At 36.2% G+C, this 21,304-nt stretch overlaps 1 protein-coding gene across 2 annotated transcripts; it reads left to right on the top strand.

Annotated features, from left to right (window-relative positions):
* The first annotated feature begins 127 nt into the window (after nt 1-127).
* lpin1b (lipin 1b) lies at nt 128-20,696 on the top strand. 2 transcript variants are annotated; one of them, XM_081378228.1, is made up of 20 exons: nt 128-376; nt 7,253-7,453; nt 7,546-7,641; nt 8,314-8,528; nt 8,637-8,723; nt 9,549-9,663; nt 9,795-10,053; nt 10,136-10,229; nt 10,921-11,081; nt 11,306-11,399; nt 11,474-11,543; nt 13,206-13,298; nt 13,409-13,464; nt 13,557-13,695; nt 14,622-14,770; nt 14,849-14,935; nt 15,015-15,167; nt 17,796-17,910; nt 18,105-18,208; nt 20,153-20,696. In XM_081378228.1, exons 1-20 carry the CDS (start codon nt 284-286, stop codon nt 20,316-20,318), a joined length of 2,547 nt encoding a protein of 848 aa, XP_081234354.1. In that variant the 5' UTR covers nt 128-283; the 3' UTR covers nt 20,319-20,696. The 2 variants fall into 2 exon arrangements, with proteins under 2 accessions (XP_081234354.1, XP_081234355.1); XM_081378229.1 differs by lacking the exon at nt 128-376 and adding an exon at nt 3,806-4,035.
* Nucleotides 20,697-21,304: the final 608 nt, after the last annotated feature.

Raw genomic sequence — 21,304 nt, 5'->3', positions numbered from 1 at the left:
TGTGCGTGTGTGTGTTTGGACTGTGAACTTGAGGGTCTCACATGAACTTGACCCTCTCACATTACCACAAACACACAGTTTACACCAGTGTAGCAGGTAAATATAGAAACACTCTGTCTCTGCCATCCATGAACAAGCTGAAACGCAGAACTGCTCTGATTAAACAGGTCATCTGCAATTATTTAAAACTTTTTTACTGATTTCTTTTGCAAGATTTGCATATTTATAAGTCTGCATCAGATTAAAACTGGTTCTGAGAAGATCTGTGATCACTGCGCTTGCCATGCAGAGAGAGGATGAGGAGGATGAGAATGAAATAGGAGGTGACCAGGAGTTCAGGAGCAGAGAAGAAGCCATTGACTCCAGCTGGTCCTGGGTAACCTGCTGGCTTTGTTTTGTTTTTTTGTGTGTGTGCGTGTGTGTGTATGTGTGTTTGGCAGTGTGTCTATAGCACCAGTTCAAAGTCTGGACACACCTAGTAAAGTCGTCAGAACTGAAATAACACAAACAAAATTATTTATTATTAATTAAATTAAATATTATTAATTTCCATGATTTTTGATTATTTATTGTACTTTTTTCAGGCATGAAAAAAAAATCAGTTATTTCCAGGTTTTCTATGACTGTGGGAATTTATAGTAAATAAATAAATGTCACTCTCAGGATCATATATTTTAGCTTCTTCCGAAGTCGCCGCACTTTGAGCGTATGTTGCACATGCAAGCTGAACGCTTGATGTTTTTCCTCCAATCTCTACTTCAACACTTGCATTAAAAAAAAGTTTTGTCAAGTCAAGTACAAACAAAACAATACAGATTGTTTCAAAGCAGCTTCACAGTATTAACAGGAAAATAATTCAACGATGCAAAAAGAGTTCATTTGCAGCTCTAAAGAAAACAGTGTCATTGTTCAGCTGAAGTCAATTCAGTGATGGCTACTATTACTGTGATTATATTTGTGTAAATAAATAAATTAAGCATAGGATTAGGAACAAAATTGATATTGACATCACGTGTGTCCAAACTATTCACTGGCATATTAATGATCTGACATACTGTATATAAAAAAAAGCTATATAGTCGGTGTTGGCATTTTGGGCAATGAGAATCAGAGTGAGCAGAATTGATTAATGTCTCTATTAGGCATGTGCCGGTATTCGGTAATGCGATAAATCGCGGTAATGAATATGCACGATATTGTTATCGTGGGCACTTCAAAATACCGTGAAAAATAATAGATCAGAATTTATATTTATAGAACGCGTATTAGCTTATTTTCCATCAACCGCAAAACAAACACTGCGTATATGCTGCGCGAAACACGTGCGCACTCTGATGTAAACAATCCCCACATGCATTAGCACTGTGTGCATTCGGCGCCGTGCGCACCCTCAGGTCTAATGTAAACAATCCTCACATGGAGAAGAAGCATGACGGAAGGAGGAACGCTGCCGACGATTTATCCCCCTTCTAAAAGCAGAGCTGTCAATACGCATTCAGCGTGAGACTCACGCAATCGACACTCCGGTAACGCGCCACATGCAGTTTATCACGCAGAGAAAAATCGCGGAGCAAGAGGACACGGAGACCGACAGACTAGACAGAGCAGGTTATTATGGTATGAAAACAATTCTCAGCTCTCATGTTCTGTCCATTTTATTACGAAATTCAGACAATAAATACTGTTTTGGTGATCTTGACAGATCACTGTAGCGCCAGTTCAAGTAAACCGATCATCTGTTTTTATTTAAAGATACAGTACAACTTACCGAAAGTTATATATGCCTCATAAATAATATCGATCAATCAGTGTTTTTCAACCACGGAAAGAGGTCAATAAAACTGCAGGTGAACAATTATGTCACAGAACGTTACATTTACCTCAGGAAAGCCATTTAATGACCAACACGTTAGTTGACTAGAAAAAAAATAGCTATAGAGAGGAGTATTTTGCTAAATATGTGCACTATTACATTTGTATTATATTTTTACTTGTGTCATAATTGTTATTATAATGAAAACCAAATTATATTTAATTTAATTAGTTAATTTTTAACCTTTAATAATACCAGCTGACAGGGCTCTCTGTATGTTTACAGCATTATGTGAGATATATTTTTTCTTGAGAAAAATTAACGTCTATCTACTGTAGCCTACCTAATATTTATCCAAAAAGTCAATACTGAATCAAGATTGAAATCAAATCCCAAGAATTGAAAGCGTGAAAATTGTGTAAAATTCTATTTAGTTACCAAATGTTTTGACAATCACTATTGTAATGCAAGTATTTTTTTTCTACCCCCCCCACCCCCCCACCACCAATCCATCCATTTCTCTTGAGCAATTAAAATATCGTGATAATACCGTATACCGTGGTAAAAGCTCAATCAATTAATCGCAGCATGAAAAGTTGATACCGGCACATGCCTAGTCTCTATAAAGTGATCGGTAGTTTAGAGGTTTGATTGAATTAAAAAATTAGCTGATTACAAGAATGATATATATAAAAATTGTCATTTTTCCTATTCTGCCTATAGTCACGTAAAGCATGTTGCAGGTTGCTGGTGCTATATACACTTTAAGGTGTTTTAAATAAACGTGAGTTTTTGATAATTCTAAAGACATTTTTACACAATTTTGTTAATATAAAAGCTGAAAACCAGCTGAGACCCACTGAATAAGCAAAGTAACAAAGTAGACAAATTGAAAACACGCATACGTAAACAAAGCCAAAACTCAACTCAACTGGGCTGTTTTACCCATCAGACTGTGGTTGGTAGAGCAATAACACGTGAGCGTGACTTAAAACCAATCTCGTTTCCTTTTTTTCTCTGTCTGTCTGCTGTTCCCAACGCATGATCACAGCACTGAAAGAGTCTGTTACATGCAAATCTCCTAATGTGGTCTGCCTGATGCACAGAAATTGTTGCAGACTCTTTTTTATGGTTAGTCTTTCCACTCACAAATACAACTATATCTCTATATTGGCTGTATAATGTTTAGAAACAGTCTGGCATTGTAACATACATTATGCACTTGTATTTGTTAAGAAAACAAAATAAGACTTTAACTGTCTCCTGTTAATCATATTATCACATTTCTGGCCAGTATGACTGACTCCCATTTATTTTAATTTTTTTTTGCACAAATGTATTTACTGGAAAAGGAAGAGCTCAAAAGCCTTCAAGCTCCAAACATTTGACATGTACAGATAGTTTATGAATGTATAACTTGCCTATAGCAAAATACAAAGACAACGGCCTATTATGTTTTCATAAAAACTAGCTACAAATGTCTTTACATTTAGGCTACATAAAATACATAGTTTACAAGCCCTACACAATTTTCTTTAAAAACCCTTTTCGTTATTGTAGAAAGTAATTTTTTTTTTTACTATTTTAGTTTATTAGTTTATTTTAACTTGCATTTAGGTCAATCTTTCGACATGCAAAGTGCTAAAAACAGCAGACATCGAATGTCAGTGAAAGCTGCTCACTGATTGGACAAGAAGATCACCTTACAGCGGCGACTCGGAGAAAAGAGAGCGGCGCGCTGATTGGTCAATGTCATCACCTCACAGCAGCCACTATGCGTCATGAATGCTGAGCGCTGATTGGTCAGAAGGAAGGATCACCTCACAGCTGTCACTCAAAGTGGTACCTGCAAGAGCCCAAAATAAAACAAACTATAAGCGCCCGCCCACAACTTATAGGCTCTCTTTCAATTTCTTCTAACAGACGGATAATTCAAAATATTCCTTTACTAAATGCGGTCTATTGTCACGTGAAACGTGGAAGGCGACGTCCGAGCGTGAATGAATATGAAATTAACCTGACGAGAAGTCATTTTCACCGCTTGGCTGATCAACGTCTTTTCTCAGCAGGGTTTTTTTTTTCAGCCTATGTGACGTCACTCACATCGATCCGCTAACACATGAAATATGAAAATGACAGAGAGAATATGAACGCATGAATGTTACTGTGTTTGTCCTTGACTCTTCTGTAAACACGATGAGCTGAACGGAGCTTTACTCGAGGTGAGAGAGACATTATACATACTGTCATCTAATTAATTCTGTATATGTGTAATATGTCGCCCTACATCAAGTTATTGATGTTTTGGGATGTTTTATGAAACTGAAATTGTGATGTTGACATTCTCAGGTGATGTCTGTAAACATTGTTTTCGGATTCACTCTGATTACATAACTGATATAATGACAGACAGCTGTTGATGAGTCATTATTTTCCTTTACACTTAAATTCAGAGCTGATATTTTATCACATTTATTACTGTACTGATGGCTCATATCTGCTACAATATATGATAACAAGCTACAATATAATTGAATAACATTTAAAGAAATTATTCTATAATATATATGAGCCAATAAATAAATAATGAAATCATAATTTTATATTATAATTATAAAATAGTGTTTTAATATTGCTCTAATGCTTGATGCTGTGTTTTTGTTATTTTCTTGTACAGCGACCTTGAGCTTGGGAAAGGCGTTTTATAAATAAAACGTATTATTATTATTAAAATACAGAGGTGTAAAGTCCAGGCCAGGGGTCAGAAAGTAGCCTAAAAGTCCTGTCATATGTTTATTCCACCCATGAATGTATTCATCTCCTGACTGAAAAACTGTGCTAATTAGCAAATCCAGGTGATTGGAACAAAATACTGAGGAGGACTTTTACTTTCTGAACCTGGACTTTACACTGTTAAAATATAATTCAGTAATATGAAATTATTGAATATAAATAACTGTTCTGAAGTCTCTGTCTCTCTCTCTCTCTCTCTCTCTCTCTCTCTCTCTGTCTCTCTCTGTCTCTGTCCTCTGAGTCTGACCTTTTCGCTTGTGAAGGATAATTTTGAGTAATGTTGTGGTGAATTCTCAGCCTGGGGCTCAAATGGTTCACTTCTGGATTGACTCCACTTAGAGCTTCAGTGAGAAACTGATGGTTTTAAGGTCCTCTTCTTCTCTGTATATTTCCGTTATAATCTGTTCTTTTAACTCAGCTGGCATGTCTGGGGCTGACATTATTCACTTATGGAGGAATATGAAACCAGGAGAAGTACAGCAGCGATAATCGCACTGAGACTGTGTGTCTACATATAGAACATATTCTGACATCTGATCCTCCTGCGGCGTTTGACAGACATATGTTCATTATGAGTGTCTGTAAGTGTGTATGTTTGTTGTGATCAGATCATTGACCTTTGTGATCAGCTGAGGACTAAACGTTTCATATCGTCCAGAGAGTCTTTGATAAGTGTTTGATCAAGTACGGAAGTAACTTGGTGACAGAATTCCTGCTTGTACAGTGATAAACTCACAAGAGCTTCACCAGAGATTCTGAAAGAATATCAATAACTGCTAGTGAGGGTTTCAGATTGACCAGAATGGAAAAACAGCTGGATAGCAATTCCAAAAAAAGACGTGTTTGTGTCAAAAGTCACTTTGTTTGACTGACAAATCGACGGGATATATTAAATTAAAATCATGATTCAGAATTTAGATTTAAGAAAAATGTGTAATTTATATATATAAAAAATTATATTTATAAATAATATAAATTATATATAAATATATACAGTATATGTATGCAAATATTTCTTAAATATATACATGCATGTATGTGTATTTATATATACAAAATAATTATACACAGTACACACACATATTATTTAAACACAAACTTTTATTTTGGATGCGATTAATCGCGATTAATCTTTTGACAGCCCTACTTTAATCTAGATTTAAACTGGGAGAGTGAGTCTGAGCCCCGAACATTATCAGGAAGTTATTGGTACTACCAAAAGATCAGAGTTTTGTGATCTTAAAGAGAGTGATGGATTGTAAGGCGATAAAAGATTGGTTAAATACACAGGAGCTAACCCGTTCATGGCCTTATATGTCAGTAGCAAGACTTTATAATTGATACAGAACTTAATGGGTAATCATTGTAGAGATGATAAAATTGGGGTTATATGATCACATTATCTTGACCTGGTAAGAACTCTAGCAACTGCATTTTGGACTAACTGTAGATTGTTCATTGAGGATGCAGGACAGCCAGCTAGTAATGCATTACAGTAATCTAGTCTAGAGGTCATGAATTCATGAGCTTTTCTGCATCAGAAATGGTGGAACAGTGGAAACTAATTCTATATTTTCTAATAATATTACCCATTATTGCATGTATGTATATTGAAAATCGCAGAGGGCCTAAAACAGACCCTTGAGGTACTCCATCATTTTTTATAACTGACGTTAACGTAGATGGGGCCTGAATCTTGACTGAAAATTTTCATATAAGGAAGGAGGACAATTGAGCATACACACATTTTTCTAGAATTCAGAAAAGTGAAAATGCATTGCCAAAACATGCATAAAAACACCTTTTACAAACCAATTCCAAATGTTTTATTTTAGGTGTAATCTATTAAATGCAATTAACAAATTATCTAATACCATTAAATATAGAATGTATTTATAATATGTATTATTTGATTAAATTAGGACTTGTTTTGCTTGTTTTATATATTGGGTTTAGTTATTCAGACCAATAAGAGACTATTAACTACAATTCTTCCTTTTCATTATACAAATGTGTCATTACATGTCTACAAATGTATAAAATTGATTCAAGATCAGGTAAAAATCATATAGACTAGGGCTGGGCAACTCTGGCCCTCCGGATCCACTGTCCTTAAGTAAACACACCCGAACAAGCTAATTAAGGTCTTCACTATTACTAGAAAGCCACAGGCAGGTGAGATTCACCATGGTTGAAACTCTGCAGGAAAGTGGATTTCGAGGGCCAGAGTTGCCCAGCCTTGATATAGACTTGAACCCTATAGTTAATGGGTTCAAAGAGATCATTGAAATTTCAAAAACATCTCAAATGACATAACGAAGCCTTGTTTACTGAAATCACATCACTTTGGCAGTTTGACAGGCGCCCCCCGAATCACTGGTTCAGAAAAAGATGATTTGCAAAGGTTTCAAAGCTTCACAAAGCAGTGTTTCGAAAACGCCCATGTGCCTTTAGAGCATTGCTATGTGATTGCTAGGATGTTTTGGGTGGTTGCATACTGGTTCATGGCAAAAACATCCACATCAAATGTCTATGACACTCTGTTCTCTTCTTCAGTGTAATTCTGAAAGTACTTTAATATAAGAAAATTGCACACTTCAAAGAGTGTGTTCCATTAATGACATTTCTCCTCCTTTCTCCATGTAGACTCAGACCATGAATTACGTGGGTCAGTTGGCAGGCCAGGTGTTCGTGCAGGTGAAGGAACTCTACAGGGGTCTGAATCCCGCCACGTTATCCGGCTGCATCGATGTCATCGTTGTCCGACAGCCGGATGGAGCTCTGATCTGCTCTCCATTTCACGTGCGCTTTGGAAAGATGGGTGTCCTGAGATCACGAGAGAAAGTGGTGAGTGTACACTTGAGATAACATGTTGTCTGACCTCCCTATGATATCTGGTTGGTCCATAATGGCTGATCTTCTCTCTTTCTGTCAATCAGGTGGACATTGAAATCAATGGGGAACCTGTGAATTTGCACATGAAGTTAGGCGAGAATGGAGAAGCGTTTTTTGTCAAGGAGACGAAAGACAATCAGGTGCAGAACAAAAGAGAAACATGCAAACACTCACCTTTTGCTCACCAATATTCATGCTTGTTTCCTTTTTAAACTTTGGTCACACTAGACTTTGTGCTCATTCATTTCTATTCATAGTGTGTGCCGGAGATCTTAATCCAGCTTTCTAGAACTGAACTGCATTTTGGAGCAGTGATTCTAGAACAGAAAAGGAACACTTAGAATTTAGAATACTTTAGAAGGAAAATTCTAAAAAGTAACAGAACAGTTCTAGAACAGTACAATGATTTTAGAACGAAGCATTATTGTAGAATAGAATAGTATTGTGGAACAGATTAGTGTTCTGAATGGGATCATATTGAAAGAAATACAGGAAGTAAATATAGGAAGTGTGGTAAAACCACTGTAAATGTGACGCTTGTTTTTGAGAATCAGAATTTGTGGTTCTGAGATCAGCTGTGGGAACATCCTGTTTTTTTGCCCACAGTCTTATTGTCATCATTTCATCTCTATTTTTCTCATCTAATACTTCTGATTATTACACACTTTACATTTACCCATATTATGTGACCTCTTTCAGAGCCAAAACAAACGTATTATTGGTTTCTGTTGATTGCTCCCAGCTGAGTTTACAGTACCACACTTGTTTGATCGGATCTCAGATTAACTTTCTTTTCTGATGATTCCCTACAGGAAGTGATTCCTTCTTACCTGGCCACATCTCCCATCCCATCCGACGGGGGTTTTCTGATGGGCTCCTGCACTGAGAATGGAATGATGAAGAAGAGGAGGAAGAGGAGAAGGAAGTGCAGGTTGGAGGATGTGAGGAAGGAGGAGAGTGTGGAGTTCTCAGAGGAGGAACTGTTCAACATCGACATCAGTGACAGCGAGCAGCCCGGTCAGAACAGGTCGGCTGATCTTTTAAGCCTTTTTCGGATGCATAAATCTCAAAATGAAGTAGTTACTATTTTATGAACACCAACACCGGTATCTTATGTATGTTTCTATGTGTGTAGAGACCTGCCGAATGGAGGTTCATCCACTGGAAACAAGCAAAACACAACTTATGCTCACTCAGATGGAGAGTGGACTCCTGTTCACAGGTAGAGCCCAAACACACACTCACACACACACACACACACACACACACACACACACACACACACACACACACACACACACACACACACACACTAAAATTGAGTTTTAAATCCCTCAAGTAAATTTAGGCATCACAACATTATAATGTACTGTATGAAAAATGTGAGTTTTGTTCAAGATTACATTTAACAGTGAAATTATTAGTGCTAAAAATATATATTTATAATATTGGCAGATTAAAAATAAATTTCAAAAATGATTACATTAAAAAACAGATCTTTCGGGCATCATATATAAAAAATATATGCACTATAAATATTCAAACGTTTGGGGTCTGTACGATTTTTATTTTTAAAGAAATATATATATATATATTTTTTGAAAGGATGCATTAAATTGATTAAAAGTGTATGTTAAGTCATTTATAATAGTTAATAATAATATAATAATTAAAAAAAAGATTTCTATTCAAAATAAATGCTTTTGAACTTTCTATTCATCAAAGAATCCTGAAAAAAATGTATAACTGTTTCCACACAAAATTACGCAGCACAACTGTTTTCAACATTAATAATAATCACAAATGTTTCTTGAGCAGCAAATCGGCATATTAGATACTAATATAAAGGTATAAATATAAAGGAAGAGCCCGAACACAGAGACTCGCTCACACACCCTTATTCACAATTATAAAAAATATTGCAAAATAACACTCTGTCAGTGTTCTCTTTTTTTAATCTTTATTTGCATAGTATTGATGAGTTTTGCATATACGTAAAACTCTAGTTTGTGCAGTAAAGGAATATGTTTTTTCTTTTTCTCTCCAGTCCTAATGTGTCTCGGCCCTGCACCCCTAAGAGTGACTCTGAACTGCTTTGCAAAGGTCAGCAGGAGGATTCGGACATGTTGTGGTCCTGGGGGGAGTTACCACAAGCTGCCAAGGTCAGAATTATCCTAAAATCCAACTCACTGACACATTAACCCAACTAACAGCAACTATAACGTCAATGTGATTCGAAAGACCCCTCATTTATTAAACTCATACTTACCTCATAATAAAAATGTATTTACAGCCATCGTTTCTGTCTGCGAAACCAAACGTCCTGCCTGCACTGTCAATCCCAGTCTCTGACAACACACATTTCAGAGTCATCCCTGAAACTGCCGTCCATCATCATGACAGCAACAGGACATTACATGCTGATGGCCAATCAAACAGAGCGAAAGAGTTTGAAAAGCGGGATGTGATACCAGCAGCTTGCGTGACGTCTGAGGTTGAGGAGCGAGGAGCAAATACTGGACCCCGCCCACAAAATAAGACTAAAAGAAAAGGTTATTTACTGCATCATTTTGGGTTAAAAATTCAGTTTTTGTGTATTACTTAATTTATGGTGTTTTGTGTGTACTCATGCAGATAAGAAAAGTCGCCATCTGGGTTCTGATGGCGTGTATTTGGATGATATAAAGGATTTGGAGCCAGAGGTGGCGGCACTTTACTTCCCTAAAAGGTGCGTCATCCTAATTTCACCTCTCTATAAGGCTTTATTAACCCTGTAAAGCCTGACATATGAAATAATAGTTAGAAAATGTATTTTTTAAATGGAACAGTATGGAACCTTTAGACAAAATATTAAAAAAAGTTGTTTTTTTTTCTAGCATAAATTTGTATTTTGTATCAAAAATGTAAGTTTTGAGTATCATATTTGATGCATCAGGCTTTTATAGCTCACATAGATGTAATATCGTATTTCATTATTACATAGATGTAATAATAGATGTAACATAGATATGATGTAATTAGAATATGGAGCTCATACTCAAGGAGGAAAGTTTTATTCAGAGGTCCAATCTGAGAAAAAACTTGGTGCATATTTTTATGGCCAAAAAGTAAGATGAAATTTGGATAGCTTGTACTGTAATTCAGTGATATCTTTATAACTGTATAGAGTTGTATATAAATATCAGCTGTTTCTCTATATCTCCTAATAATGTCTTAGTAAGATGATATTTATATGCTTAGTTTTATGATCAAAGTTCTGTTTTTATTGTAGGTGGGCAAAACATAATGCAATGCAACACAATGATGATTGAGAGAGTGATAGAATATGATAGAGTCGGCTTTATCAAATATTTGTATGCTAGAAAGACTGCTTATATCAACAATGAAACATTGTATTGCTTGTTTTTGTGTTTTCTCAGTGGTTCAGAGCGTTTGGGTGAGAATGGTGTCCGCAGCGTGACCGTGTCTCCTCAGTCTATGTGCAGCTCAGGAGCAGACAGCGGAGTGGACAGTTATGACCTTCCCACTATGGCCATCTCTCTCTGTGGAGGCCTCACAGAAAACAGAGAGATCACTAAAGGTGCACAGACTCGCTCACAAACAGCACTGCACATTACTTATGTACAACAGGAGTCAGGACTACTTGCTTAAAATGCATTCATTAAGCATTCAGGACTGCATTTGCGTACGTGCGTAGAGTATCTGTCTGGCCTTAATCTTACATTCACTCAAACTAATACATATTTATGCATTCCTTTTTTTGCATTAGCCATTGATTTCCTGTCCTCTCTCTCTCTCATTCAGAGCATTTCCAGCAGAAGTCTGTGTCTTTTCAGCAGTTTGCTGATAATCCATCCATCATTGATGACCCTAATCTGGTGGTGAAGATCGGCTCTAAGTGAGGTTCACATTACTGTAATCGATTCTCATCTCATTTGTCTTGGACTGAAATAACAGCTGCTATTTTTGCAGGTATTATAACTGGAGCACTGCGGCTCCTATTATGCTGGCTATGCAAGCTTTCCAGAAACCATTGCCTAAGGTACACACACACACACACACACACACACACACACACACACACACACACACACACACACACACACACACACACACACACACACACACATACTGTACAAACTGTATATTCTATCCCCTTACACTGCCCCTATCCCTAAACCTACCCATCACAGGAGACATTCTGCATTTTTACATTTTCAAAAAAACTAATTCTGTATGATTTATAAGCTTTTGTACCCATGGGGACCTCAATTTAGGTCCCCACGGTGACACGAGTCCCCATGAGTCTGTGTGCATTCAGGTTTAAGTCCCCACCGGTGTAGAAAAACATGTCCACAAATACACACACACACACACACACACACACACACACACACACACACACACACACACACACACACTGTACAAACTGTATATTCTATCCCCTTACACTGCCCCTATCCCTAAACCTACCCATCACAGGAGACATTCTGCATTTTTACATTTTCAAAAAAACTAATTCTGTATGATTTATAAGCTTTTGTACCCATGGGGACCTCAATTTAGGTCCCCACGGTGACACGAGTCCCCATGAGTCTGTGTGCATTCAGGTTTAAGTCCCCACCGGTGTAGAAAAACATGTCCACACATACACACACACACACACACACACACACACACACACACACACACTATATAGAGTCTCTCTTTTTCCAGTAACATTTGGAAGTCCGATTCATTTTAGCAAATCAATTAATTCAGATGTTTTATTTCAGTGAACTTGTTCAAACAATTGATTCGCTGATTAATTTGACTCACTCAATAGTTCTCCCAGAAGTCCCTGTGCTGCATTTTATGACGGTTTTTGTATTGAAATAAATATTTAGTTAATACTGGTATCACTTATATAAATCATTTAATCACATATAAAATTAAAAAATGAAAATGGATATTCATTCTTTTTTAAAAAAAAGTACATTTAAAAGCCATGGCATGATTCTTTAAATTATTTTGATATGTTCCAAGTATTAAAAATATGGGAAATGAGCATGCACTATTAAATATCTAATATTGTCCGTTAACGTATATAAAAATAAAATAAAATAAAATAAAATAAAATAAAAGAATATAAAATATTAAGCAGCACAAGTTTTCAACGTTGATAATAAATAATAAGAATTTTTTTATTATCTTGAGCAGCAAATCAGCAAATTAGAATGATTTTTGAAGGATCATGTGATGTTTTTACAGTATTTTTGATCAAATAAATGCAGCATTGGCGAGCATAAGAGACTTCTTTCAAAAACATTAAAAAAATCTTACCAACCCCAAACTTTTGAATAGTATATCGCAACTTCAAATGACGCTTGTAGTTTGACAATCACATATGTAAGATGACTCGCAATGATGCTATTATCAAGTTTACCATCTGTTCTCTTGTCCTGTGTGTGTGTGTGTGTGTGTGTGTGTGTGTGTGTGTGTTTTAGTTTGCAGGGCTCAGTCATGTGTGTTCTGGGCTGGAGTTTGTTTTCTGTCACCTGCTTAATTTCTTTAGTTCCTCAGTTCGTTGCACTAGTTCTTAATCATTCATCTTCCCTGCATGAGAGTCCAGCATGTGTTTGAGTCTTTGTGCCTTCAGTTTCTGAGAGTTTATTTTGAGTTTTTCAGTTGTTTAGCATTACGCTTGTGTGCATGTCCCTCACAGGCCACCGTAGAGAGACTCATGAAGGAGAAGATGCCCAGAAACCGAGGAAGATGGTGGTTTTCATGGCGAGGAAGAACAAACAGTGCCAAACCGGTACTCAGTCAAATTTGTACACACATCATCACCACGGGCTTTGTTTCAAATGATGCACTGGATGTTGACTTCCAGTTTTGTGACTTTTGCTCTTGTCTTTGTGTTTGCAGGATTCAGTCTCAAGCGGTTCAGCCTCTGCTGCAGGAGACGAGACCATCAAGAACAGGTTCAGATCTGATGGATCCATCATACCATTTCATCTGAAATGATATTGCAGTCTGCAATTATTCATACGTTTAACCAAGTGTTTGTTGACAGACGGAAAGACGAGTCCTCTTCCAGCGATGAAGATCACTTATCTGCCAAACAAACCCCTGTACCCGTTCACACAGACTCCGTCCCTGCTGGAGGAGGCGTGTCCTATCAGAAAACTCTCCGCCTTTCTTCAGAACAACTCGTAAGATTATTGAATTTAATTAAAGGGATAGTTCACCAAAAAAAGAAAAATCTCTCATAATTTACTCTCAAGCTCATGCGAGTTAAATTATGTATACGACTGACTTTCTTCGGATATACACAAACAAATATTTTAAGGAAAATAATCAGTCTCTGTGAGTCCATAATAATACAAGTGAATGGGTGCTGCTCAAATGATGCTTGAAAAACCACACACAGTGATTGTGAGGGTAATCCATCACTTTTTAATATTGTCTATTATCATATGATCACGAGGGGTGCGTTGTGAAAAGTGTGTTGTGAATTTTGCAAGAGAAGAAGCGTGATTTATAGTTAAAGTTAAAAATAGAAGTATTTTTCTTACACACACCTATCATTTCATCCACTGGGGTCGTATGGATTACTGTCATGATTGCTGTGTGTGGTTTTTCAAGCGTCTACCGAACAGCACCCCTTCACTAGCATTATACTGATTATTTTCCTAAAAATTGGAAGAAAGAAAGTCGTATACATCAGGGATGGCATGAGTGTGAGTTAAATGATGAGATCATTTTTATTAGGTGAACTATCCCTTTAAGAAGCAAACTAACATTATATGTGGACTTCAGGTGAAAGAAATAATTTTATAATTTAATAAGATTTTTACAAGCTCAAAATGAGTGTTAAGAATGAATTAATTATCTTTTGGTAAATTTTACTACTAAAAAATGATTAAATTTGAGTCCAAAACAGTAATAAACAGCAGTATTTTGCTATAAAACATAAGACTTGGAATTTGAATCAGTGACTCATTCGAATGAACCAATTCAGTAGAATGAATCAGACTTTTCAAAACTACATACGAGAAAAGGGCAGTTTAGAAGATGGTGAATTGCACACACTCACACCCCAACACTGATGGTGACAGAGTGTGTGTGTCTGCTGTAGGTCAGTCTGCAGCTAAAGGACGGTCTTAATGACGTGGTGTTCAGCGTGACGACCCAGTATCAGGGCACATGTCGCTGTGAGGGAACCATCTACCTGTGGAACTGGGATGATAAAATCATCATCTCAGACATCGATGGCACAATCACCAGGTGCATAATCATGAACATAATCGGAATCTTACACAATAATACATCAAATCGCTTTATGTTAATGTTCTTCTTTCATAGGTCAGATAAGTTGGGGCATATTTTGCCCACACTGGGTAAAGACTGGACCCATCAGGGCATCGCACGTCTGTATCATAACGTCAGCCAGTAAGAGACCACAACTGTTCCTCTGATTCTCGGCTATATCATCAGGATGAAGATTGAAATACTTGTGTATGTTTTACAGGAATGGTTATAAGTTTCTGTATTGCTCAGCGAGGGCGATCGGTATGGCTAACATGACACGGGGTTACCTGCACTGGGTCAACGAGAGAGGAACCATGTTACCACAGGGACCTGTTTTACTGAGTCCCAGCAGCCTGTTTTCAGCACTGCACAGGTCATTACACACACTCACACACACTGGTTCATTCACTATATATCTAAAGACATCTCATGGACTTCTTTTGCTTTTACATTAAGCTTATTCCATCTTCATGTGTTCAATTAAAAATAAAACACTTAAAGGGGTGGTATAATGCCCTTTTCACAAGATATGTCTTTGATGTCCCCAGAGTGTGTATGTGAAGTTTTAGCTCAGATATTTTTACATAGCATGTTAAAGTTGTCACTTTTTGAGGGTAAGCAAAAGCGCACAGTTTTGTGTCTGTTCCTTTAAATGCAAATGAGCTGCTGCTCCCGGCACAGGGGGTGGAGCTTCAACAGCTTGTGTCATTTCACCTCACACAGACATGCACTGAACATTTCAAAAACATTTAGCCTTTTATGTTCAAACTGGAGCCAGACAATGATGAAGAGACTCAAGAAAAAGTGACAACATGTAGAATCCAACAGGACATTTCTGAATGATTAGTTGATGAATTTATGTAGCTTATGTGTAGATATCTTCTAGTCATTGATTAGCATATTTTGTCTTGATAATCTATAAATCTTGTTCCCGGGGGCGGGTTTATGTAAATTCTAGGGTTGGTGATGTCACTAACCCGGGAGGAATGTCGTGTAGTCCCTACCAGCCGTTTGTTGTAGTCCTTAAAAAGCAATTTCTTTAAAAGCATATATCTCCCTTCGCTTTGAACTTTGAGTGTTGTAACTTTGCAGATGTTGTTTATGCTCAAACAGCAACATTACACACTAACTAAAGTTAGAAAAGTGACATCATAATCAACCACCACTTTAAAACTAAAATTGTTTATTTACAGGGTTCCTGTGGTCTTAGAAGTCTTAAAATGTCTTAAATTCAGTTTGATCAAATTTTAGGTCATAAACATTTATGGTCTTAAATATTTATGGTCTTAAATATCTTAAATGGTATAACATTTTTTTCTTAAATATCATTTTTAAATTTTGGGTATAGAAAAACAGAAATCACGACATGGCCTTTAATAAAATAAATGGGAGCGCAGCGCGTTCAAAGTCACTGTCACACGACACTGTTCTGGCTTCAGTGCAGTACGCAATCAATGAATACAGTTCATTCTTTGCTTATGATCTACTGTTGATGAATTATGACAATGTTTAATTTATGTTTTTTATTTTGTAATATGTTGTAGATGTTTGTAAGAGTGCATATTTCGGCTGCGTCTGAACTTTGGTAGCTGACTTGTTTCCTCGCTGCCTTATCAGGCAGTGACTTTGTAGGCAGCGTTCACGCACGGAGTGACCTCACGATAATAACTTCTGAGGCAGAGTAACGGTTTAATGGTCTACAGCAAAATAGAGAGCGCTTCAGTGAAAACTAAGCACATATTTAATTACTACAATAGTAAAACGTTGGTCAAAAATGTACATTTACACACAAACTGACCAACAACCACAATTTTCAGACGCCATCTTTATTTTTCATCTTAACTGTCACAGAATGGAACGCACAGGATTGTGGGATATCAAAGGCAGCGAGGGATACATCTATGCTGCCTTCAAAAATCGATGTTATGAAGGTATCTCAGGAGACAGGAAGTGACACTTACATTGGATTCGGACGTGCTTTGGATTTGAAGGCAGCGTTTTTAAGCTTTCGGACGCTGCCAGCGTCTCCCTCATCTTTTTGAATGAGCAGCTGGAAGTAGTAAAGCATATACATTTCAAAATAAGGGTCCCAGTGTATTTTGGGCATATTTATAACCAAAAGTAACGTATTATACATAAAATATTTTTTTCCTGGATATCATCAGTATTTTGTTTACATAATACACCGCATCTTGCATTTAACACATTCAACATATATATTTTACTAGTATTGGCACAATAATCTTTTTTTAATGCCTTTCTATAAACACATTATAATTATATCAGCAAAATTCAATATCAATCATTCATATGTATGAATATAATTGTACATAAACTAGTTTCAATGCATGTATAAATTGAAGAAGCTTGTACAGTAGGTACCCAGTGTTATTTTAGTTTTTATTTTAGTTTTATTACAATTTTATTTTTAATTTGCTTTTTTTTTTCATGTTCGTTTTAGTTTAATTTTTAGTCATTTTGTTATGTCCTGTAGTCATTTGATTCGTTTTTATGTTTGTTTTTTTGTTTGTTTTTTTAAATATTACTATTTAACTATCATTTATTTTTATTTCAGTTTTAGTTTTAGTTAGTTTTATTTTTTATTAATTTCCAGTTCATACTGTTTGTGTTTCAACTTAAACTTATTTTAGTTTATTGCCAAGGAAACATTTCTAATTTTAATTTTTCAAATAAAATGTATATTATATTTTATTTCAGCTTTATATCAATTAACCGATTTTTTTTAATAGTTTTAATTTTATTTAATGATAAACCTCAGCCTGTTTAATTAAGCAAAAGAACCTGCGATACATGATTTACTTTGAGATTGTATGTATTTGTTCTGCGTGGATATACAGTATTGATTATATTTGTGCTGGTCTGAAACCCAAACCCAAATAAAGGACCTCTGCATAACAAATTAAAGCGACACTTCAGGGTGTCTGAAATGTTCCTCTCAACAAAAACACATGCACATACACTCTCTCTCTCTGCTTTTCAGGGAGGTGATCGAGAAGAGGCCGGAGAAGTTCAAGGTGGCGTGCTTGACAGATATTAAGAATCTGTTCCTCCCAAACACAGAGCCCTTCTACGCAGCGTTCGGGAACAGAGACACCGTGAGTGAACACGATAGACGATGAGAATGCAAGAAATTAGCAATATATTGGTTCATTGGTCATCATATCAGCCATAATAAACATAATTATTAGCTAACTTATCAGTCAAAATGGTTTGCATACCTAATAAGATGCCTGTAGGTGATCTGTGCCATGTGTAGTTTTGTAATCTGTGTTTTGTAATGTGTCTGTAGGACGTGTTTTCCTATAAGGAGGTGGGGGTTCCCTTAAACAGAATCTTCACTGTCAATCCTAAAGGAGAACTGATCCAGGAACATGCCAAGACCAACATCTCATCGTGAGTACACACTACTGATCAGTGTTGGGGAAGCTCCTTTAAAGGGTTAGTTCACCCAAAAATGAAAATTCTGTCAGTAATTACTCACCCTCATGTTGTTCCAACCGCGTAAGACCTTTGTTCATCTTCGGAACACAAATTAAGATATTTTTGATGAAATCTGAGCCATGTCTCACTCCTCCATAGGCTTCTATGTGACCGAAACTTGCTGGCCCAGAAAAGTCATTAAAGAGATCGTTAATATAGTCCAAGTGACTCCAGTGGCTCAATCTTAAGTATATCAAGCGACGAGAATACTTTTTGTGCGCAAAAACAAACAAAAATAACGACTTTATTCTACTATTCATTTCCTTCTCTCTGGGCCTCGTAGTGTTTTTGCGCTGCGCGTCTGTGTTACACGTCACCACGTAGGCTCACAATTGTGACTATATTAATATAATTGAGACTATATTAACGATCGCTTTAATAACTTTACTGGGCCAGCAAGTTTCGGTCACATAGAAGCCTATGGAGGAGTGAGACATGGCTCAGATTTCATCAAAAATATCTTAATTTGTGTTCCGAAGATGAACGAAAGTCTTACGCGGTTGGAACAACATAAAGGTGAGTAATTACTGACAGAATTTTCATTTTTGGGTGAACTAACCCTTTAAAACTGTTGTGTCAAGATACGAGCTACTCATAATAAGACAAGCTACTTTTTTGGAAAAAAAAGTTATCTATACTAGAAGCTACTAACAAAATGTAGTAAACTATCTCACTGTGGAGGGAATGCTGAAATTATAGCTTTTTATCCTTAGCACAGCGGATCCCAGAGGTTTCTGTCAGCTCAACCCCTCAGACGTAAAATATTTACTTAAAGGTCCCCTGAGATTTAAGTTAAGTTTCAATCTAACGACACATTTGGATATTCACGGTTCTTTGATGATGGTCACATGACATGCTGATAATGGTCACATGGCATTCAAGTAAGCATAAAATATTTAATCTTTTTTTGTTTTATTTTTAAATAAATATTTAAATTAAATGATTATTAGTAGTTATTAAAACAATTATATATTATAAAAAACTGTTGCAAGTTGTACTGAATAGTAAAAATGTATATTATAACAATAACTTTATTTTACACTACAAGTTACAATACTAAAGTTTATGTCTTAAATTCTTAACTTTCAAATGCTTAAACCCTTGTGCTTACAAGTTACAACATTTAAAATCCTCTGGCTTTTATTTTGGCGGAACACTGGTGAAATGATGTAAAGTACCGTAATTACCATATTTCAACTTGTAAAAAGTGTTCACGTCCTCGTAGAGATCGTAATTACAACTTGTAAGCTGGGAATTTTCCCAAACCTCCTACTTGTACCACCTGACCCCTGCAGATTCGTTTAGGCGTTGATAGTGTTGTCATATAAACGCATAACAGCACAGAGTAAAACGTCACGTGTTGTCATCGTGAAATTACAGTAACTACGACATGGCGTGAACGCAGCATAAAATCCTGTCCACAAAAATTTAGGAAATGATGCAAATATAAATAAATAGAACCTAGCATACATTGCATTGCCATAAAATAAATCAGTGAAATGTTATTTGAAGTGGGTCATTTACAGTAAATAAAGCATCCAAACAAACCAATTCACTAAAATTAATCAATGCTTGATATGAGAGAGAGCGCTTAAGATGAGATGTTTGATTATTACCTCAGTTTGCTGGTCTGTGCGCACAATACACTGTGACTAAAATCAACACTGTTGCACACACAACACCACTACTATATCTGGAAAAACTACGTTGTTATGAAAACAGCTAAACTACTGATAAAGCCAGGTGTGTTACTGCTCTCATTAGCTACTCCCTCAGTTAGCACTGCTACTGATTGTGTGTGTGTGTGATTAAATGCTTTATCTGAATGAGTGTGTCAGCTGTGGTTTACCTGTGCAGGTACGTGCGTCTGGGCGAGGTGGTGGATCACGTCTTCCCGCTCCTGAGGCGCAGTAGTTCGTGTGACTTCCCCTGCAGTGACACCTTCAGCCAGTTCACCTTCTGGAGAGAACAGCTCCCTCTGGTGGACGGGCAGATAGCGAGCACTGCCAACACCACTCGCTGAACAGCGGCACGGACCTACTCACGACATCACGTGTGGATGCTCAGGAGGCAGAAATACAGATACAACAGACAGGCTAATAACCAAAACTGAACACAGGCTACTGAAATCAGTGCAAACATGAAAATCACTCGCAAAATTCATGTGTTGGTCTGGACCTCAGAAAAAAATGCACTTTCTTTCAAAAAAGTATTTTACATGTCATTTGTGATTTATAGTAGATTGTACTAAACTTTTTTTTTATGTACCTTTTCAGTTTTGCTTGTGATCACAAGCTTTGTGTTGAAAAGCATCTGTTAATATTTGAATGAAACTGAATAATGTCCAGGTCAAATTTCACTCCAAAATCATTATTTTGCAAAAAATAAAGTAAAAATTATATAGATACAGTATATATATATATATATATATATATATATATATATATATATATATATATATATATATATATATATATATATATATATAGCATTTTGTGACAATTAACCACCTATTTATTTACTATAAGGTTAATGGTGCAAAAATACAGTTCATTTTCTTAATGCAAAATATGACCCAGACGTTTCTTGAACCGTTTCTGTGAGATTGACTCTTTTATTCTCTGAGAAATTAAAAAATAGCAAAGGAGAGAATATAGGATATGTTACATTTCTTTATTTTTGAATGGATATCATTGAACTCTTACATGGTAGCTTTTTGTTAATGTAGCCTACTTAGTAATATTTTATCTGTCTGGTTATTGAAACGTTTTTCTGCGATCATATCACAGCCGTATTGTGATATTCCTGCCTTCATATGTTTTTAACCAGCACTTTATGTTAAATTAAGAAAGATATGCTGTTATATTTTCTTATGGATTAATAATCATAACCCTGCTTGGGTTTCTTCCATTTTATTATGGTGTCAATGAGGTTTAAAGATTTAGATAGTTAGTTTATGAGACAGACTCAGTTTAAATATATGCTATATATGTAGCATGATGCTGATGA

The sequence above is a fragment of the Scardinius erythrophthalmus genome (genome assembly GCF_964197995.2).
Source record: "Scardinius erythrophthalmus genome assembly, chromosome: 11".
Lineage (NCBI taxonomy): Eukaryota > Metazoa > Chordata > Actinopteri > Cypriniformes > Leuciscidae > Scardinius > Scardinius erythrophthalmus.
Note: the sequence above shows the minus strand (reverse complement) of the source record. Positions and strands in the feature narration are given on the sequence as shown.